Source organism: Hypomesus nipponensis, chromosome 13 (assembly GCF_054491055.1).
Source record: "Hypomesus nipponensis isolate SF chromosome 13, ASM5449105v1, whole genome shotgun sequence".
Lineage (NCBI taxonomy): Eukaryota > Metazoa > Chordata > Actinopteri > Osmeriformes > Osmeridae > Hypomesus > Hypomesus nipponensis.
The window spans coordinates 10952936-10975000 of NC_140373.1; the positions used below are offsets into that span (position 1 = coordinate 10952936).

At 48.5% G+C, this 22065-nt stretch overlaps 1 protein-coding gene across 1 annotated transcript in view; it reads right to left on the bottom strand.

Moving 5' to 3' along the window:
• Positions 1 to 449: 449 nt before the first annotated feature.
• The window catches only part of LOC146260024 (heparan sulfate glucosamine 3-O-sulfotransferase 3A1-like), a 27416-nt gene continuing 5800 nt past the window's right edge, over positions 450 to 22065 (bottom strand). Inside the window, exon 2 of the mRNA XM_084669972.1 lies at positions 450 to 2220. Coding sequence (XP_084526098.1) covers positions 1599 to 2220 — 622 coding nt within the window. The 3' untranslated portion in view covers positions 450 to 1598. The remainder of the gene's footprint in view (positions 2221 to 22065) is intronic.

The window sequence follows — 22065 nt, forward strand, 5'->3', positions numbered from 1 at the left end:
TGTTCCCCCGGGACTGGGTCCTATACCTTGCCCCAGGACACACAGGTCCCCCACACACACCAGGGACACAGCCGGGCCCCGAAAACAAGGCTCTCCGATTGAAAGCATCGATGAAAGCCCTTCAAGCATCCCTGGACAGGCAAGCTTGTCCTGGAGGCTGAGAGGAGATAAGCAGAGACAATCGAGGAAGGTGTAACAGAAGCGATAGGCAAGACGCCAGATACAGTGTTGGTTTATGCGTGTGTAGAGGGGGGAGGTTGAGAGAACTGTGCCGCACGCTAATATTACCATGATTTATGCCACGTTCAAATGGAGGGTTTATCAGAACCATCAGCACCACATTCCAAATCTGAACAGAGCTGTATTGAATAGGAACGACAGTTCTGGAATGAAGAGAATCCACAGAAGAAATGCCGCAAAGGTCACTTGCCACATGTTTTGATCGGTTATCTTTTATTGAAAGTGTGCATGGAAATGACAACAACCTTAGAAAAAAGGGGAGACAGTCAGAACGACACGTTGAGACACACACCTCGTTATATTTTCCCCCCGAAACACAAACCCCCCCCCCAAAAAATGAAAATGCGTCACGTCTGCTCTGAGAGAGAGGCTCTGTGGAAGCTTACAATACTGTGAGATATAAATCAGAAACACTGTTTTCCATTGTTCTACAGCTGCTTGCTTGAAGAAGACCTCCGTATGAGGTTCCCCTCTGGGCAGCAACAGGCCAGTGACATCAACTGTATTCAGTTCTGAGGAAGGCATGTCGAGGAAATGGGAGTATTAGCTTGGGTAGGCCCTTAGGGCTGTCTCTTTCCTCCATGTCGGAGTAGCTGTAACTTGTGGAACCGAGATCTATCTTTCTTCCCGAACTGGGTTAATTTAATTAACCTAAGGGGAGAGGATCCATGCAAAAACAAACCGTCACAAGATTGGAATTGGAAGCTAAACAGGAATAAGTGTGGGAACCCATTGATGTAAATAATAGACCAATTAAAATCGAATAACTGAGAAATAAAATGAGAGGAAAGCGTTTATGTTGTGCAATATAAAACAAACTCTAGGCATAAGAACAAAACACATATCAGTGATGAGTTATTTAAAATAAGTATATACTGCATGTGTAATAAATCTTGAATAAATACATTCCAAAAATACATTTATTTTTATATTTTCAGATTATTTTTCTATAAAATGTTAAACTTTGAAAGCAGCTTGTTATGCTTAAAATATGGCATAAAGTCACCTGGACAAGGCTTTTTCCAGACACTGTGATTTCCCCAAACCTCCCCAAACACAAAAGCACGGCACGTTTGTCTGCCACTGATTCCAACTGGAAAAGCACTTCACACACTGACAAAGTCTGTCCCACTCACAGCTCCATCAATCCAGAATGAACCAGACTTGCTGATTTCCCTTCCACTGGATTCGAGACAGCAGCTGTGATGCTAGAATGGAACAGTGAAACATTGCATATCTGGCTTGCCAGTGAGAGCAGATTAGGCTTTATATTTGCTTCTCACAGACGCATATTGCTACGGCTTAGTGTGGCAGCTGACACACAGTCAAAACCAAACCCAAACATGGATGAGGTTCGTTCAGTCATCCCAGCCAAATATCCGACCGGTCATCTGGTAGAACTTCATGTTGAAGGGCCTGTAGAAGTCCCGTAGCCTCTGCACCACCTCAGGGTCAATGTTGGGGTGGGTCCGCCCTTTGGTTTTGCCCAGGCAGTGGGGCTTGCTGCTGCCTTCGGCCTTCTTGAGGCAGGGGAAGCCCTTGGTCTGGTTGAAGTAGAAGTGTTTGTCTGTGATGATCCTCTTGAGCCCCAGGAAGTCCTGCACCCGGCCCAGCTCTCCGGCCGGGTCGCTGATCAGTCGCTCCCCGCTCACAAACAGGATCTGGCCCATGGGGAAGTACTGCAGCCAGTTGTCCAGGTGCTTGGCGTAGATGCCGATCTGGATGGCCGACCAGGAGGTGTCGATGAGGCCCGTGGTCCTGTTCTTGAAGGTCAGGCTCTCGAAGGTGGGGATGTCGGGCTTCTTGGACAGCGTCTGGGTGTAGTCGGAGATGGCCCTGGTGACGGGGTCACGCACCACCACGATCAGCTTGGTGTCCCGGGACATGGCCGAGATCCGGGCCGGAGCCTCTCTGGTCACAAAGTAGCTGGGGGTCTTCTCCATGGTGATCTGGCCCTCCAGGGTCTTGGGCATCAGCTCCCTGAAGAGAGGAGAGAAAGAGAGAGAGAGAGAGACAGAGGGAGAGAGGGGGGATAGAGAGAGAGACAGAGACAGAGGGGGAGAGAGAGAGAGAGAGAGAGAGAGAGAGAGAGAGAGAGAGAGAGAGAGAGAGAGAGAGAGAGAGAGAGAGAGAGAGAGAGAGACAGAGAGGGAAGAGAGATTCACATTACTGCATATCCTTCCTTTGCCCTCGTGACTGAGAAAACAAGCAAACAAAAAACCCTCACAGTGGAGGCGCCCCCACAGCACAATAAAGACTTCAATAAGATTAAATCAAGATTTGTCTTCAGACATTTGGAATCCAATAAGTCAACAACAACACTCCTCGACAGTTTATTTACGTTTGGGGATATTTATTTTGTCTTCATCCACCGGCTGTATCGACACGCCTAGTTAACCGCCAAGAGCCGTGCAGCCTCTCATTTCCACTCAGTTCCATCACTGCTGAACCTCCACTGACAGCCATGTAGAGTGAAGCTCCCAGCCTGCATGCTGAAGGATCGTCAAATCCACAGTGGGTGTCCCCAGGGTCCATTTGAAGGGTAGTCCTCACTCTCGTATAACACGTGAAGCGCCATCATTCTCCATCCACACACACCAGTCCAGATGCTAATAAAACATTAATACCAATGCCAACGACCTCTCTCTCTCTCAGCATAATTAAATACCTTCATGTCCTTCTTCCTCGGACATCCAACTGACATTGGAATTACATTGTAGAATTTTTTTTTTTTTTACGTGTTTCATTGATATTTTAATGTTGTCATGTATTTATCTATTGGGCTTTGTTTGGAAACCTCTCATACTTCTAGGCACCGCTTCAAACATTTACAGTTGAATACAGACGAGATGAGACATAGAAAAGTTAGACGGGGCAAAAAAAGCTGCGTCAAACTTTTTTTTTTTTTACTCGTCAGACTCTCGGAAATTAAATACCAGCGCTGAAAGAATACCTATAAATCTCACTTCCAATATTTACTGCGAGAAAGTTCAGCTGCGCAGGCACCTCCTCAGCCATAATATTTAGTTCAAGGTTTTCCTTGGCAACATTTCTTCATCTGGGCAGTTTTTCTTTTTTTTTCACTTCGTCTTCATCCCAAACTTGCATAAGAGGCGAGAAACAGGCTTAACTGTTCGGCCTTGACACACCCCCCTCCACCACTCCTGCCACCCACCCTTCCTCCTCCCCTCTCCCACTCCTCTCATCCCCCCCCCCCCTCTGCCCAGAGCGCCTTCAGGACAGTGACCTGAACCAAAGCGGATAAAAGGAGCCCATGAATGATTAACGCTCCCTCTCCCTCTCTCTCGCCCATTTAGAGCCTCTGCAGAATACGGCTTTAAAATTCACCAAAGTACAGAATGCCAGCCTCAATTATTCATTCTCTCTGCTGGTGCTGCTTAAAGCCAAGGATGTTGCAGGTCCCCTGGCAGACACAGTTTACCGGTCGTGACAGAATTACTGAGGGCCGTGTTTGCGTGTGTGCGTGCGAGGGCGTGTGTGTGTGTGAGTGCAGGGTGGATGTCGTTCGGTCAACGATGTGGTGAGAATGATGCGGTCCGCTTATATTTCCGATCTCTTGCTGTTCACAGTGACACACGCTGTTGTTGTTGTTGTTGTTTTTGCTTTCGCCGGCTAAACGTTTTCCTGATGTGATGGCCGCACTGTTTCTGCCTCAGTTACAGTTTAGTGAACAATACCCACTCTGCTCTCTTTAGCATACATGCAGCTAGATGAGACAGACAGGGCAGAGATCTTAGCCAGGGCTGGCATTTCACAAAGGGAGTCTGAGGTCTTAAAGCCCTATCACTCTCACGTAATAACTTGGCTTCAATGGCGTTGACCTGCCTTCACTGACAAAAACAAAATCCGAAAAGCCGACCCATGCAAGTCTTATTTACTGTTCGATGGTCAAAATAGTGAAAGCGCATTCACCACTGATGAGAGTTTGCAGTCAGACGTGACAGCTTTCTTTCCAAGGTGAAAACCTTGGCCCCGGGTCAGCTATGACAGCCGCTTGCAGGCAGCCTCTCGGTGACATGGGGCCGGTGCTCCCTGGCGTTCCCGCAGGTGCATCCAGGGCTAAGTGCCTCAGCATCCTGAGTGGCTCGAACCTGGCGCCGTCCGGTCACAAGGTCAGGGCTGCCGTGGCGACACACAGGAAGCGGTGGGGTCGATGCCTTTTCGCGTGGTGGTTGGGGGTGTGAGGGGGGGTGGGTATTGGGGGGTGGAGGGGGGGGGGTGGTGCTGCTACACGAGTCTGCTGTGTTCTGACATCCGTCCGACATTGACCGCTCCTCGACCCCCCGATCCTCCCTGTGTCAGCGGCTCACCTACAGCTGCGTGTGGGAGGGGGGCGGGGGGCGGCTGGGCGGGGGGCGGCTGGGCGGGCGGTTAAACGGTGGGGACAAGCTTCCCTTCCTCATAGGTTATCCCTGCTCCATCACCTTCGCCGGTGCCGAGACAGAAGCTCGAAGACACAGCCCCGACACAACTGGAGACAACTCTCTTCGGTCTAGACACACACAGCCCAGACACACACAGCCCAGACACACACAGCCCAGACACACACAGCCCAGACACACACAGCCCAGACACACACAGCCCAGACACACACAGCTCAGACACACACAGCCCAGACACACACAGCCCAGACACACACAGCTCAGACACACACAGCTCAGAGACGAGCTGCTCACTGACAGATCGCTAACACAGACAGCCCTTCAGGCTTCAGACACGCAGCTTCAAAACAAAGAGTTCAGAGACGTACAACTCCAAGGCAGTTCCCCAGCGGGCTGTAGTAGCATGGAGGCCTTGGTCATGGGGTGTCCAACAGTCCAAGAGTGTTTCAGAAAACAGAACAGCAGGCCCATGAAGAACATAGAGACAGATTATGGACGGGTCATGGATTTCAGGACACCGGCACATACAGGGGGTCTGGAGGACCTATCAACACTCTGCGGTCCTCATTCGTCACTGAACCAGCAAGGACGTCATCTATCGATGCTGAAGAGTACACAGCTCGCTCATGAAAAAGACATCAGGCCCCGTTCTTGAAGAAGCATTCATATTTGATAGGGTGCATCTTGCTTGTTGTGTTGTGTATCTGTGCACTCTGGGTGGTGCAGTGTTGCGAGGGCATTGGGCGGGGGGGAGGGGGGGGGGGGGGCTCATGGGAACGCGAAAGAGGAACAGGAAGTGAAGGAGAACGACTGCGCTCGACAAATACGTTCCATCCACCCCTCAAAATGGAGGTCACAAAGGCATCAGATATCCAGGTTGATGTAACTTTAATAGTGATTGTAAGAATGGATTCAAAGTCCCTCGGAGGGATTTGGTCACGTGAAATTGATATCCCTCAACCATAACTGTGGCCTTCTGTGAAGAATAACTTTCCAGATGTTTGGCTCATATGGATTTTGTCTGTGTATGGAAGATTTGTAGGTTAAATAAACCCTTTAATGCTAAAGACATCTCAAAGTGCTCAAGAAGGGGTGGGAGAGAGAAAGCGAGAGATCACAGACCCTGATACACCAGGCCACACATTCTTCAGGTTCAAGGAGGACACAAGGACAAAAGATACCGCTTCGCTTTCGGCGGCGCAACACGCGAGGGCATTTCTTTCCATTCTTCGGGAAACCGCATGCAGGGGTTTTTCGAATGAAACTTTATTGGCAGCGTAAGTGATGTAACTCGCCCGTGCCCCTTCCAAGAGCTGGAGATTTACTGCAGTTCCACACAGGGCCGCTTTGATGTCTTCTCCGTGCTGCTAAAATACGACTCCCTGCGCACAGCGATGCGTGAAACACGGGCGGCAGGCCTCGCCCGTGAAACAACATGCAGAGACACTCAACACATCGCAGCCCAGCTCTGTTACCCCACAGTAAGAGAACTTCAATGCGGCAAACAACTCAAATGGGAGAGTCTATAATGAGGTTTTCCAAGGGTAAAATGAAGGGGCGGTGAAGCTCGATATTGATGACGCCACAAACACCAATAATATCATGCCGGACGACCATTATAGCGCTGAACATGGCACACGTTCTGTACTAAGAGGGGCTTCCCATCATCTGGTACTCACTAGGCAGCCCACGGCTGCCAAGACTCATTGGGGCAATTCCATCCCCTGTTTAAACACACGGCACAAGGTAGCGTAATGGTATAGGACGTAAGTCAATGCGCCCATTGTAAGGTTGTCTGTAAAAAGACCGCTTTCGGAACACGGGGGCCTGACGCATCATTGCTCTCATTTCCCCTGAGGCGTGCCCTCCCCTCGCAGAGCCCAGCTTGCATACCTGCCTCCGTCTCAGACACTGTGACTCATGTCTACGTCCCTCACACCGTAGGTGAGCAGAAACACCCCCGGGCACACAGACCATGAGCGCACACTGGACAGCAACCATCCTGTAATGTTCCGTTGGAACATTCCAAAACCGACCATTCCAAATCTAACATCTGAATTACCCTCCCAAAAATATAAAATACAAATCATTGACCAAAAATCCTTTCGTAATGACCTCAGAGCAGTCAAAAGAGATAGGGAATGGTTCCGCTGTCTGTCTGTCTCTGGAAGTAGGGTTTAATTGCAGAGAGGCGAGTGAGGGTGAGTTGTGTTCCCTCCTGTCCGGCAGAGCTTGGATTCCTCCTCCCCGTCCAGCAGGGAAGCTGGCAGGCACAGAACACTCCCTGTGGGCTCCCCCAGCTTACTGACCAGATCATCATCTTGTAATTGGCTCAATATTTCTGCTGTTTGAGGCAAGGGGAAGTGGCCAACCCTGCAAGGCCTCAGCAGCCATTTTCCAGGTCAGTGGGCTCAGGATGAGGTCAGGGAGCAGTGTGTGTGTGTGTGTGTGCTGAGACGATGATTTATAGTAATGGCTGGTGCGTGATGATGGGAAGGCCCCTTTACGGTCCTGTCAACCCCCTCCCCCCAACCCCTCCTCTGGAACAAGGAAGCAGCACCCCAGCTCTAGGGGCTGACAGCACCAGCTCTAGGGGCTAACAGCACCAGCTCTAGGGGCTAACAACACCAGCTCTAGGGGCTAACAGCACCGGCTCTAGGGGCTAACAGCACCAGCTCTAGGGGCTAACAGCACCAGCACAGCCACACGCACCCTGCCGTACCATGGGAGAGCTAGGATACGACCAGGGGGTGTGCTGCCAGCTTAACCTCCACGCCACGCACATTCCCACTGTCGTCTCCCCTTTGACAGACAGCGCGACAGGTGAGTTTATAAATTAACCCTGCCCCCCCCCCCCCCTCCCTCTCCCCTCCTCCCCTGCTCCCCCCCCCCCCCCCCACCCCACGCCCCATTTTCCTTTTCCTCGTCGTTAACGGGACCAACGTTCGTCACGGACAGGCGCCGCGGTGAAAGCTCTGGTCGTTTATCACGGCAGTTAGGGATTACAGGTGTGAGCCGCCCGCCTTTTGGGATCAGCCCTTTCCCCCCTCCTCCTCCCCCCACCCCTCAAGCTACAGCTCCGAACGCCTGATATCTGCTCACCTCTTTTCATCCCTCAGATGTATTCATAATCTCTTCCCTCCGTTTTCCCCTTTAGCTCCATGGCCTCCCTTGCTTCCCCTCCCGGATATCACTTCTGTTGTGTCGGTGTCTTCACAACACCCCTCCTGTCCCCCAGACGTTCTGTCCTCTGGCTATGACCCGGGCGCCGTGTGTCAGGAACCTAACTTCCCTTCAAAAAATGTGACACAGACATTTGGAGAGAGAAAAAAGAAATCTGCTTGACTAAAAATACAAATTGCAAGGAGGTGCCCCTGGGCATGGCAGAGGGGCAGGAGTGCTACATGGGAAGGAGGTAGGAAGTCATTTAGAAAGGGACACAATTACTAGATAAGAGACTCATATTTTTCTGGAATAACAGGATGTGACAGGAATTGAGTTTCTCCCATGGGAACCGATGACAAGGTTGAGATAAAGAACAAGTAAGGCCAGGATGGGAACCACCAGAGATAAAGAATCAACATATTGAAACTTAGAAAACAGGGATGGGTTCAGCGCAGCAGGAAGTAGGTGCAAACACATTTAAAGATTGGAAATAACACAAAGCAGTAAATATATGTAGGTACCTGTAAAATCTGAAAACATTTTTTTATATAATATTCCAATCTATATCACTACTGAATCTGCTACAGTACACTTGGAAAAAAAAAGGTAAAGGTTTGCTTATTGACACAGACTATTTCATTTTGACGCGGAATGAAAATACTAAACTTACCAGGCTATATATGTTACAAACTGCAGTTAAAATTGATGATGTATGAGCCGCTAGAATAATATTTCACCCTACACTGCAATGACGGCACGTCGTAGAACTAGTATTCCTCAATCCTTGTGCAAATAAACACTCCTGCTGTGGACTCTTCACTGTGAGTGTCTTTCTGTCCTTCATTTCATTTTCCATATCAACTACCACCATGCGATGGAGTAAAATTTTTATAGAGTTAGCTTTGCAGTATGTTCTTATGAATTTTCCAACACTGTTTTCAGTGGGCGCTTTTTTTTTTCCTGGTGCTGTAAGTCCCCTGTTTATTGCGTAAGGATGAAAAACAAACCTTATCTTTGCGGTAACCGACGGGTGAATAATTCACCTTGTATAACAGTGGAGGCAAATGGGCTGCTGATGGGAGGAGGGGGTTACAGGAGGCGGTACCAGCTGAGAAGCACAACCAGAGCCCACAACCTTTTAGAACCACAATTACATCCAGGCTCTTCACCCTGACCCACTTGTGATTTCAGCCTCTACCGTTGGGAGGAAAGCTAATGCATGGGCCGACACTAGAGAGGCCTCTCTCTCTCTCTCTCTCTGTCTCTCTCTCTCTCTCTCTCGCTCCCTCTCTCTCTCTCACACACTCTCTCTCTCTCTCTCTCTCTCTCTCTCTCTCTCTCTCTCTCTCTCTCTCTCTCTCTCTCTCGCTCCCTCTCTCTCACACTCTCTCTCTCCTACAGCGGAGTGAAGCAAGGCCACATGCCACTCCAAGCTTAGGATAGAGGTGCTGGATTGATCAGTGTTCCATTCAATTGTCTGTGACCTTTTCCAAGCCTGTTAAAACTGTGAACACTGTGTACAACGAGAAATGACAAGGTCTGGGTCAGTGTGTGTGTCTCGAGCTGGTTCCCAGATATAGCACGAACATGACTTTTTAATATCACACTGACCCATTTGTCTGGAGTTGGAGGGAGTTTCAAACAGAGTTGAGTAGAGCAGCCCAATGGGATTAGCTTTAGCAATAGCAATTTTTTTGCCATGTCAGGTTTTAGGGTCTCAACGGCTTGCGAAAGATAAGACACCAATATTTCAGACATAATTCTTGAGCTCATTATAAGGTATTGTGTTTCCTCAGCTTGGAGGTACTTCAATTATTAAATACAAGATTCTGTGATGGCAATTTGATTCTGAGATCTAGACTCGAGTAAATCTCTGTTTGGTAGAGACCTACATTTGACATTTTATTCATTTATATGTAAAAATGTAGGTCCCTGGTCATGAGACAACAAGCACTTTCCCACAAAACAATTCCACATTTCAAAGTATGATTCAAAGGTATCTCATTCATGAAAGTATAATAGAGTGGGAATTTGTCAGAAACTAAAATGGTGGATTTGAGGGGATTGCTCTGCCGTAATTATCCATGGATAAAGGCCATGACATTTTCTGTTGGAGCATTACAATTAGGATTTCCAACCCTCTGAAATATTTGAAACCTGCCAGCCTATTGGCGATACCACACACTGTAAGCTCTCACTGAAAAGGCATGTATTTCAAGCCCATTTTTTGCAAGCTCAAAGATCTCATCGTGGAGTGATGATGCCAGGAGAGGAATCAGGGGAAGAATTATCCTTGGAGGGAAAGCCACACCAGCTTGTGATTTATAAATATTAGAGCGTCCGTCTGATATGCGATTACCCCGCCTTGACTCAAGCCTTCCTAGAATACAGACAAAAAAATGATGGAATGGCAAAAAGACAATCCCATCTCTCTTCCTTACTTGCCCGAAAGTGACGCATTCTGGCTAGTTGCTCTCCACTGTATCCTTGCAGCTCAAAGAGGGATCCCATTGATTTTGCTGGCAAACATTTACTCTGTTTGACATGTTCTCGCCTTATTGGATTGGAGCTACCCTAACAGTTCCCTCTGCCGCAGTGTGCTTCGTGTCGCATTGAGATTCCGCTCGGTTTGTTTGTGCTTTCTAACGGGGTTCAACTGACAGGAGACTCAAGATAGACCGGAGGCTTCCATGGTGGCTTTCACCCAGCCTTTTCAGTGCAACTCCCAGCCCCTTCTCCATGATCTAATAGGTATTCCAGCAGAAGCCCTATTAAATAAAGCCTTGTAAAAGGGGAGATGATCGTTTCATTACAGATTCCAGCACCAGGGAAACGTGAGCTGACTCTTGAAGATGTCCAACACAAAGAACCCAGGCTCCTCATAAACTGCGGGCTAATGGCACATCACTTCTGTTCCCCGCGTCGGACCGAAGCCTCTCATGCATGTCTAACACTCTGCGCGTACATGACTGAGGCCTGGACGGAATCAGAGGTCACGCGTCGATCCAGTGACAGGATGACCGATTGGAATCTTTTTGGAATTTGAGAGTTCTCGTTTTCATTTGAAACCCACGTTTCTTCCTTCCTGCCTTCCTGCCCCCCCCCTCACTCCACCCCAGAGAGTCCACTATGATCAATTAGTGCCTCATCTAACTCTGGCATACCCAGGACCTTCCTGCCGTTCGTGTCCATCTGCTTGTGCCTCACACAGTTGGGCAAGCCAGTCGGCCTGGTTCACGTCGCCTTTCTAAAAGACTGAGGAGCTCTGGTAATGGGAACTAGGAATAAATGAGCGTCTTTCTGGCCGAGGTTTTACACTGCCAGCTCCGGTTCACATCCACACACGCTCACCTTAACCCACGAGAGGGTCTACGGAGGCTCCAGGAGATGAAGACATGCTGCGCTATTAGGTTATGAAATGACAACGCAAGCTCAATTCAGCCCCTTGCATTCCGAGCGTGAGCGAAAGAGAGACGGAGAGACGTCGAGTGAGATTGAAAACGGCGATAAGGATGACAGGGAGTGCTGGAGCGATAATGTGTATGTGCGACTGTCGCTAGGTTATAAATGGAGCAGCATTTAAAATGCACTTTGTCTTTCAGTCACGTGCGGCACAAGAGCTTTTGGGAATGAGGCGGTGAGTATCTCCACAGCCACAAGTCCACAGATTGACGTCATCCATCTTTAGACTTGTCACAATGCTTCCACAGGGCCGTCAGATCCAGGAAGATTCTAGAAATCCCAACAGGCTGTGTTGTTTACTTGCGAGAACAAAACAATAACCTTGACCTATAGCAGGAGCGCAAGCACGCCACTTCTGGAACTACTACAGGGCTTACGGTAGCTTCCCACAATTACAAAAATATGTTATAGGGTATATAAAAACACAATATATTTGAAATAGTGTAGGGTACTAGTACATTTCTCCAGCCTTGAAAAGGGACCATTGCTCTGCTGATGCCAGATCTCCAACCATCAGTCAGGTAGCTTCCTAGCGCCCAGAGGTGGACACAGAGACGTACACTGTGTCACTCTATGACCTGTGGTGCACTTCACCCAATGATGCTGGTTGGAGATTACAACTGTTCCTCTATCGAGCGGTTTGAAACGTAGACAAAGCGAGCTGTTCTCCGAATCCTGTGCAGTGACAACTGATTTCCAGAAAAAAAGAAGAACTGAGTTCATGGCGTGAAAAGGAACATAGAAGGTTCTACCCGTAGACTTGTGACAACAGCTCAGCCTCATTTGGCATTGATAAGTGAGTTTAGTAAATGCAAAACACTAACGTTATCTATCCAAACAAAAATCGTTAAAATTATATATGGTGCTTAGTCCCATGACCCATCTGTTCCAGCCTCTGTTTGGAAACAGAGAGAGAGAGAGAGAGAGAGAGAGAGAGAGAGAGAGAGAGAGAGAGAGAGAGAGAGAGAGAGAGAGAGAGAGAGAGAGAGAGAGAGAGAGAGAGAGAGAGAGAGAGTGTGTGTGTGAGGCTTAAGGATGAGAGTCAAGCAGCGAGTGGTGGGCAGAAGTGAGGATGTTGAACTGAGTAAACTGTCTCCATGCTCCTTGCATAGCTCTCTCTCCTTCTATCTGTCTCTCTTTCCATATCTCCCCCTGTGCTCTCCCTCCCCTCCTCTCTGTCAGGGCTGTGCCCTGAGAACACAAAGAGCCTGGCGCCCTCACATCGCCCTCCTCTCCTCACCGCGTGTGCCAAACGGCAGCGAGCACTCCAGCGACCTCCCTCACCCGCCTCACACACACACACACGCATCTCCTCTGAGGTACACACATACACACCATCCACTCTGAGGTACACATACACACACAACACCCTCTCTCTCTCTATCTCTCTCTCTCTCTCTCTCTCTCTCCCTCTCTCCCTCCCTCCCCACAAGGCTGCCAGCCCTCCACAGGCTGGGAGGGGGGGGGCAGACGAACATGTTTTAGAACCTCGACCTTATTGCGTCTTGCGACATGAACTCACTACACACACACACACACACACACACCAGCCCATCTGTCCCTGCCAGGTACACAGCGGATGCAGGGCCCAGACACTAGGTTACATTCCACCAGAGCATTTCCAAAACATTACCAGAATTATCTTTTTAATCTTTTTTTGTTTCCTTCTACCACTAGGAGGAATAGTTGTCTGCTGGCATTAATGAGTTACCTGCATGATTTATTGGCAGCAGGGTTACTGAACGCTGGGAAGGCAGAAAGTGGTTCTGGTGTGTGTGTGTGTGTGTGTGTGGGGGGGGGGGGGGGGGGGGGGGTTGGCAGGGTGAGTGACATGGCCGAATGCACCATTTACATTTGACTACTTTTGCATTATCCATGAAGTCAACAGCCCTGGGAACATAGAGTTCTACAGTTCGCATTCAGTTCGGGTGGAGGCAGCGGCAGTAACAAACAGGCAATTTGGATCTGGGATGAGTTTGAACAGCACCTGGCTATTGATAAATGTATCTATTGTCTGAAGGAGCTGCTGTATGTGTGTGTGTGTGTGTTTGTGTGTGTCGGTGTGTGTTTGAGCAGAGGGTGCTGAAAGGAAAGAAGAATAACAGGGTGTTGAACACGTCTTCTGTGGAACAGAGACAGTGGGTAACATGACACAGAATGGCCAAAGCAGAGCTGGCGGTTGGCTGGGCCCTAGCCCAGACTACACAGACCCTGGTGGAAACCTGAAAACTCACCGCATGGCCAGGCTCAACTGACCATGCAGCAGGAAGACCCCCCCCCCACACACACACACACCACACAACCTCCATCTACTCCGAGGCACACACACGCTCACACACACCCTTTATGAAGCACATGCACACATACGCCACACACACACACACACACGTCATGCAGCCCTGTGGAGGTAGCCCCAACTGGGAGATGGAAAAGTACTGCAGAAGGCAAAATAACATGAAGTGTCTTGGAAGCTGTTGACAACGTGCTAATGTTTTAGCCTGTCATCTCTCTGTGAGAGGAGATGGATGGATGTAGAAATAGACTGTGATTACAGGGTAGAGCTTCTTTTGTCTGGCAGGACAAAGGGCACTGCAGAGAGCTTAAGTTCTTCTTGTGTAAAACCGAGAGCTGAAACACAGACCCGCCGTACCACGCAGGCAAAGCTTCGCATATCAATCAAACCTCGGCCATTTTATGAACATGGCAACAAACAACAAAGGCAGTTTCGGCCACGTGTCAGTGCTCTGCTAAAGTGTTTCAAGGGCTCTTTCAAGGCGCACGTGTCTCAAATGACTGATGGACAAGCCAGACTCTTGACGTGAACAGCTACAGATGAACAGTTATCTGCATGAGGCATGGCTCACTTCATTCCCTGTAAATGCGGGGTCTGCCGGGGTATCAGGGTGGGGGGCTGCAGAGCCCCCCCCCCCCCGCCCGCCCGCCCCCCTCCCGTCTCCACGGCGTTGCCTTGGTAAATGATGTGCTCAGTGTGGGGAGGAGCCAGCCGGTTGATGATTCATATTATCAATCAGGGTGTTATTTTTTCCAATTTTTCATGTTGATGTTATCGTCCTCAAAACACATTAACATTGACAGAGTACTCTGGAGGATGTGTGGATATGCTCAGTGTTGTGGACTCAACTTCCACCAGCCTTGAATGACAGATGTTCCTTAAATGCCAAACAGAGCTCTGGAATAAATGCAGAGCTTGGCAAACTAAATTAGAAACAAATAAAATACAAAGTTAAGACAGACTTGGGGATGGATTGGATGCACGAGAAAACCAATGTACACAGAAAATAGGCTAAACGTAACAAAAATGCAAATGAATCACATTCATATTCATGAGAATGGAACCAGGCTTTATAACCACCAACAACAGCTAGACCTCATGTGGAACATTGTTGGAGTTGCACAGAAGTCGGCACAAATGTGTATATCCATGCATATATTATGGCTACTGTATCTAGTTTGTGTGTGCATGTGTGTTTGTGTGTGTGTGTGTGTGTGTACTCCTGTATGTGTGTGCATTTGTGCACAAACGTGTGTGTTCACTGTATGTCTCCAGTGCAGGAGCCTCGACGCAGACCATAAAGAGGACATTTTTTGCTCTCAAAGTGCATCAAGAAACCTAAAGGGGAAGAGTTACAAATGAACAGTGGGACTGAGTCAAAGAACGAATCGGCTTTGTGGGCTTGAGGGGAAATCCCTCCTGGTGCATCGGGCAGTGCCAGCGCTGCCCCCGTGCAGAAGCCAGCTGGATACCACGGAGAGAAACCTGAGAGCGAGAGGAGAGACGCACCAGTGAAAGAGAACGGCTGACTGGCACAGCCGAGACTTCAGGAAACGACCGTGACCAGATGGAGGGAAGGGCGTGTGAGAGGCAGCCCTTTCCCCCCCGTGATGGTGGTGGAGTGTTGGGGGAAGGTGGGGTAGGGGGGCGACCAAAGGCCCAGTACACCCTTAGAGACCTTCTCTTAGCACCAGCAGGAAGATTGTTGGTTCTGGTGAACCTTGACTACAACATGAATGCAAGAGGATCGAAACAAAGCCGTAGTGAGAGTCTGCTTGATTGTGAAGCATCTAAAACACAGACCTAAATGTTTTACACAATCTAAGTACGACGAACAAAGGTTGAATAACATGCCACTCTCCAGTCAGATGCAAACTCCGAACATCAAAATGGAGACATTGGAAGCTTGACTCCAGTAACTGGAGAACTCTTACTTGCATGGGGAAAACACAGTGATGTTTCCAAGAATTCCAGAATCCTGAATTGCTGATATGTAATAAAAAAGAATCCTTTGCCATCCGCTTGAACTGAGATGCAGGATCCAGCTATACACAAGCTGGATTCTTAGATCCTGCACGTCCTTGCCTTAATAAAGAAAGGGAAGACAGTAAAAAAAAAAAAAATATGAATAAGAAAGATTCCATTGCTTATTGGAAAATAATTGGATTTGGGTTTTGAATGTATTTATTTTTTTACTGTAAGCAAATGTTTCCTCAGCCCAGCCGTGAGAGGAAAACCTTTACCTTGGCCAACGGTTTTCTGGCTTAGATTCTCTTACTTTTCACTTTTAATTCTTATGAAACTGAATATTGGAGCCATTTTTTATCCTGTAACTCTCTTTGGCAAGCTGGTAGCATTTCAACCACATTCAGTTTTAATTCATACAAATCAAACTTAAAACTGAAACAACAACTTCAAATAAAAAAATTACTACAAGCAGCAATGGCGGACTCCTCCTCAAAATGGCAAAATATTGTAAAATGAACATATTAGAGGGTTAAACTTAACTGCCGACAAAGGAACCATAAAAGCAGTAACACCCATCCGAATTCTGAGTCTCTGCATGCATCCGGGTTTCCATCCACTCTCCTTTAAATTCCAAATGCTACGCACCCAGAAACTGAGCCACAGGCACTTTCATTTTTGGAAAGTGTGTTTGCGTGAGTGCACTCAATGATTAACGTGAATGGGAATACACTGCCAGTGCAGTCTTACAATATCTAATACAATACAACTTTTACACACAATGCTAAAAATCCAATATGCTGGCTAGATGTAGCATGATCTTATCTACAAAACACAATAGTTCCTGACGGAGGAATCCTAATTAAGGCAATTGTTTTAAACAATTTAGTGATAATAATCATTAATAAGAATTGATAACTAATCTTACTTCCTGAAATGGAATGAAACTGCATTGAATCCAACCGTGGTCTTGTACCATGTGTACTTTTCTCATCTCTCACATTACCTCCTACAGTATTATTAATTTAACTGTCAGTGAAATACTTATCTACAAGATAAATGGACAGGCAAATAATAGAATCCCATCCCTCCCTACATTTCCAAAGTGCTATGGAGTCATCTTCCTAATACGAGTCCTCAGAGCTGATGTGACAGCAACACAGTCACAGTAGTGTGGGAACAACATGTAAACCAGTGTGGGGGGCCCTGAACTACCATTTGTGTCAATAAAACTTCTTTAAATTGTTTGTGTAATGAAATTGTGGTTGTCAGGGAGGCCCAGGGGACATTAATTAAGCAGATAAGCAAATTAAAATAAACCACTTTTGATCCAACCTTCGGCCGACGAGACTGAATGTCCGGTAAACACAGGGAGGGAAACAGGAAGTGATTTTGTGGAGCGATTTGAGGGCCTGTAAATCAGGTTTGTCCTCAGGGCCTTGCCAAACAAAGCCACGGCTGCAAACACAACTTCTTCCTGCGAGCATAAACTAGGGAGGGTCCTTGAATGCATCTCACAAGACAAACCTCTGTATCACTCTAATCATAATTCAAAACAATGTTGTTGTTGTCTTGAGGATATCACATTATGTAAGTGTATGCTCACGGTACATGGCATGGAATATTCGTTTTTACCCTAACAATGCTAATAATGTTTAGCCGAGGAGAGAGAGAGGCAGATTTTGTGGAATGGGCGGGGGCGAGGGGGTGGGGGCGGGTGGGGGCGAGGGGGTGTAGGCCCACCTGGGAGATCCACGATGAGGCAGAGCAGATCTCTTAATGGAGGTGATCCCAGCTCCAAGTGAATAATGCAGCTCTGCTAATTGGCAGCATGAATAATAAATGGAGGTGTGTTTTCGGTGGCGTTGGTGAGTCAGGAACACACCATCCTGTCAGAGGAGGCTGTCAGTGCCACTGGATCTGATCTGAGAGCAGTCTAGACTGCGAGCTCAACCGCACTAGGGTGCTTCCTCCTTTACTGATGGACAATGGATAAAGTGTCTGTGGAGGATGCATTTATGTGAGTTTGTAGGTCTGTGTGTGTGTGTGTGTGTGTGTGTGAGAGACAGAAAAAGGGAGGTACGGAAGGAAGGTTAGAAAGGGAGATATATTAAATCAAACCTCCAGGAAATAAGCCCACAACCCATTTTCTTGATGTTACTGAAGTAGTAAAAATACACAAATATATCTAATTTCTGATAAATCATATGGGAGGGTATGTTGTTCCAACTCGCTAAACAGACCTGAACTCGCTTAAGAACAGTAGCTGACATAGATAACAGTAAGACATAACAGCACATATAATATAACAGCAGCCAGCTACAATAGGATACCAAGGAATTGATTTCCCAAAATGTTGATAGTCGGTACTCAATATCTATATTTTATTACAGCCACGGAAACAACGCTGCACTTGCCGGGGCGGACAGGAGGAAATGGGTGTGAGAAGAGAACGAGACACGAGAGAGCAAGAAAAATAGATTTTATTGCGCTCCTGATTTATCTCCAGTTCTCAAGGTGTCCAGTGTCAAGAGGAGACACTGAAACCAGCTCATAAAAAGTCCTATCTTCCTGTCTCTTTAGGTCAGCACCTTCAAACTATTGTTTTACCCTTTGGCAAAACAACCGGATCAATATCTCAAGGTGTGTTGAAACGGATCTTTGGCTCTCCGAAAGAAAAAAAAGAAGAAGCATTTGTTGACACGATACAAGGGCAAAGGACCCAGTGGACGTTGAACACAAAAGAAGGTGACAATGAAAGCGGCTACACCTTCAGGTCATGCCAGGTATTTTGTGATCTACTAAGAGGCCTTTTGTTCAAAAGATCCATCTGGGGGGGAGACGGATCTGGGTCCGTGTAAACGTGTACCGTGGAGATCGCGTTCCATCTCGGTCCGGTGTCCCATTCATCGCCATCCAAAACACAGCTTCCAGCTCCCAGATCCACTCATTACCATGCAAATCCTCGTCAGGAGGAAGAGCAGGGAATCCACCAGGAGGAAGGAGCTCCTTTGTCCGACCGGGAGAAGCCGTGCAACACGGAGGGATGTTCCATCCTTTCTCTGACACCAATCTCCCCTCCTGTCTAATGGACAGTCAGGGCTAGTTACATTAGCAATTATGAGTGTTCAGGTTAAGATGAATGCAATTACTGGGTGGCTTCCCTGCTCTCCGATGGGGGGCGTATCAATCACGGCCCCTCCCGAGCACGATATCACCCTCCTCCATCTTTACGCTGCGAGCCCGAGTCGAGCTGTTGCACACCATCAATCAATACATGGGTACGGGGTGGCACGCTCATTTTCTATCGCATTCCTCTTTTTAATTAAGCGCGTCGCACTCGGGGGAAGTTGGTAAAAGAGGCCATCTTTCTTTGCCAAGGAAGGCGAAGGCTAATGAAAGCGGGCGTGTGGTTTTCTAGAGATGGTTGTTTGTGATGGTGTGCTTTGTGGCGTCTCGCCAGCGTGGGTGGGCCGCGTCAGTCGGTGTTTCTACTGTTCTCTCTATCCTTATGACAGACACTAGCACTGTGGTATTCTTCAGGGCCGGAATTGCAATAGTATTGCACGGACCGCAGCTGCATTTCTACTCACGGAACCAGGTACCTTTTTTAAGAACACATGTCATGAATCAGTGGTGCTTCTGTTCCATCCGTGTATTTTCATAGAAAACATCAGTCTGGCTTCCCTCCACCACCACAACAGTAAGGTAGGCCTTCAGGCCAGCAATGACAGAGCTGCCAAACCCTAATCTCCAACATGGTTAGTTTCTCTCAACACTGTGTGACTCTTTGTTCATTACCGTGGTGCCACTGGGAGCCATCCGTATTTATATCAGAATTCCGTCGACAGGAAATCTACGTTTCGTCCACCACCTGTAAAAAAAGGTCCCCCTCTCAAGTGATGTCGCGAGCCAGACAATAACCTGTCCCTCATGTTTCAGTGGCCTACAGAGGGATGTGGTAATCTGTGGTCTGCAGCAAGGTTGAGGTTGTTTTCGAGGTTCAGCATGGCGATCCCCGCAGGTCCCTGGCATGGCCCGTGCCCAAGGCCGCACAGGCTCTGCCAGGACTTCTGGCTGTCGTCGTGTCCTTCTGGGGCACAAAGAAAAACAGAGGCTCGGGGCCATCGTATCTCCTCACAGACGGCTGCTGATAAAACACACATCCAGGCCTCAGAGCAGAGAAAAGTCATCGAGGGAGAACCTTCCGTATCGTAACAGCCAACTGTGGACTATGTAACCTCTTCTTGTATTGCAAGGTTAAAACAGGTCTGTGTGTTATGAATCCAACGGCTTCTACGCTTTCCGGCACAGGATCAAACAAGCATGCCAGAAAACGCTGAAACATCGAACGTGCGGCAAACTCATTTGCAGAACAACATAGGAATTCAAAACGGAAAACAGAACACTCACACGCTTCCTTCTTTCTATTGGTTCCCGTGCTCGTTCTCTATCTCTCGCTCTCCTTCTCTCTCTCTTTCTCTCTCTGTTTCTCTCTCTCTTTCTCTCTTTCTCTCTCTCTTTCGCTCTCCCTTTCACTGTCTGTTTCTCTCTCTCTTTCTCTCTCTGCTTCTTTGTTTCTCTCTCTCTTCCCTCCCTTTTTCTGTCTCTCTCTCTCGGAAAAAATAAGCAGGCTTCCCTGTCCTGTGATAAAGCTGTTGCCTGGGAGACAAGAGAGAGAGATCCATCATGTTGAGGTTCGGGGTTGATTCCTTCATTCCGCCCCATTGAGGGCTGTAACACGTATGTGCTCCGTGCACGCATCATTTCCCAGCTCCTTCTCTGCCCAAATATCGCGGCTTTGGCACTGCTGCTCCAGAATACTAAAGCTTTCTGGCACAAGCTTAGAAAGTCTTGACATGCATGAATTTTCAGGGTAGCTCAGCGGTTCCTTTCGTATGGTTTCACAGAGAAGTCTGAGTGCATGGCCTTAGGCCTCTTTGGTATAGTACACATGATCCCCACGGTGCCAAATGATAGGTTTAAAATTTCTTTTTGTTTGTGGACGGATAACACTTAACCTCCTCCAGCTTAGGACAGCCAGAGGGGCGAAAAAATATATACCATGGAGCGAGAAATATTGTGCATTTTGGGTTTGCTCAATTTGACTTGAGTCGTATCAAGTGGAAATGCTGTGAAGTGCCTCAAGGCTATAGCTTTGTAATACTCGAGAACATTACATGGCAGGTTTCCACGGAGCTTGGTGAAAAACAAACAACGCTGGCGTTCAGACAAATGCCCGGAAGAGCAAATCACTGAAGGTCTCTTCAGACGTGCACAGAAGTGTCATGTCAGGGGTGTCACAGCTCTGCCCGTGAGACATCAACAAAGTGGTTTCAGCAAATGCTCCGTAGCATGTCGGTGCGCTGCATGCAGAGGGAGGAGGCAAGCTAACTAAATAGTTTCTTTTGTAATTTGAATCCTAGAATGTATACTGCTTAGAACTGGGACTAATACCTCATAAAACCGATGGCAGCTGTTTAGCCAGAGTGGGGGCGGGATCAGAGGGGGGTCCAACAAGTTGCCGACTTGTGTACTCTAATCTACAAAGCAAATAAACAACAGACTCGACAGAAACAAGAGTAACCCTAGCCCGACGTTACCATGTGGTGTGGCTGTACTGTGAGGGTGGTAGGGCCTCTCGCTGGCCCTGGCTGACCTACCCACCATCAATTACCCTTCCTGTCTAGGGGGGGGGGTGTTCGTTCAGGAGGCCGGGGCCCCGACAGGGCTCCCTTGTTGGGCTGGACAGGGGTAGGGCAGGGGTGCGTCAGGTGAAAACGTCAGGTGTGAGCGTCTGGAGGGAGGGAGGGAGGGGGGGAGGGATCAGTAGGTGTCTGCACATCACTCCTGCACCTGCTGCCTGTCTTCACCCTCCCATCGGTGTGTGTGTGTGTGTGGGGGGGAGCAGATTCCCAGCATGCCAGAGGGCAGCTGCTGACAGGCAGTTCTGTTGCCTCCTCCTCCCACCCATCCACCCAACCCCACCCCTTCTCCGCAGTACTGGGGCCTCCCAGGGTCAGCTGCTGGGGGTGTGCCGGGAGGGTGGAAGGTGAGGGGGTGAGGGGGGTGGATGGGACGGCAGTGTTGTTTGGATTCCTCCAACTGAAGGTGAGGGACCCCTTGTGTCCAGCCTCACAATCATACCCATGATAATCACTTTGAGAAAACCCTCCCCCTCCAAGACGGCAAGGGCTCATGCCTAGGAGGTCTGCAGGGATTCGGTGACCTCCCTGTCCTGCTCCCTCCGCCTGGTCTGCACACCCAGCAACACGAGGGCCCTCCTTCCCCCCAGTGGTCCCCAGCACCTCTAAGCAGCTCCGTGTTCTTCAGCGTGCGGCATCGTCGTGCCTTGGAAACTCCGATAAATCAACGCCGGGTTCAACGAGGGGAGGGTATTAAATCAACGCGGAGCCCCTCTGTACGGGAGAGCGGGTCACTCCCGCCTGGCAGACAACATGTTGACAGTGGAGGCTCTGCTCTCTCTATTTAAAACCACGGTGTGAGGACCATGCCCTTGCTGCACTCCTGATCAGG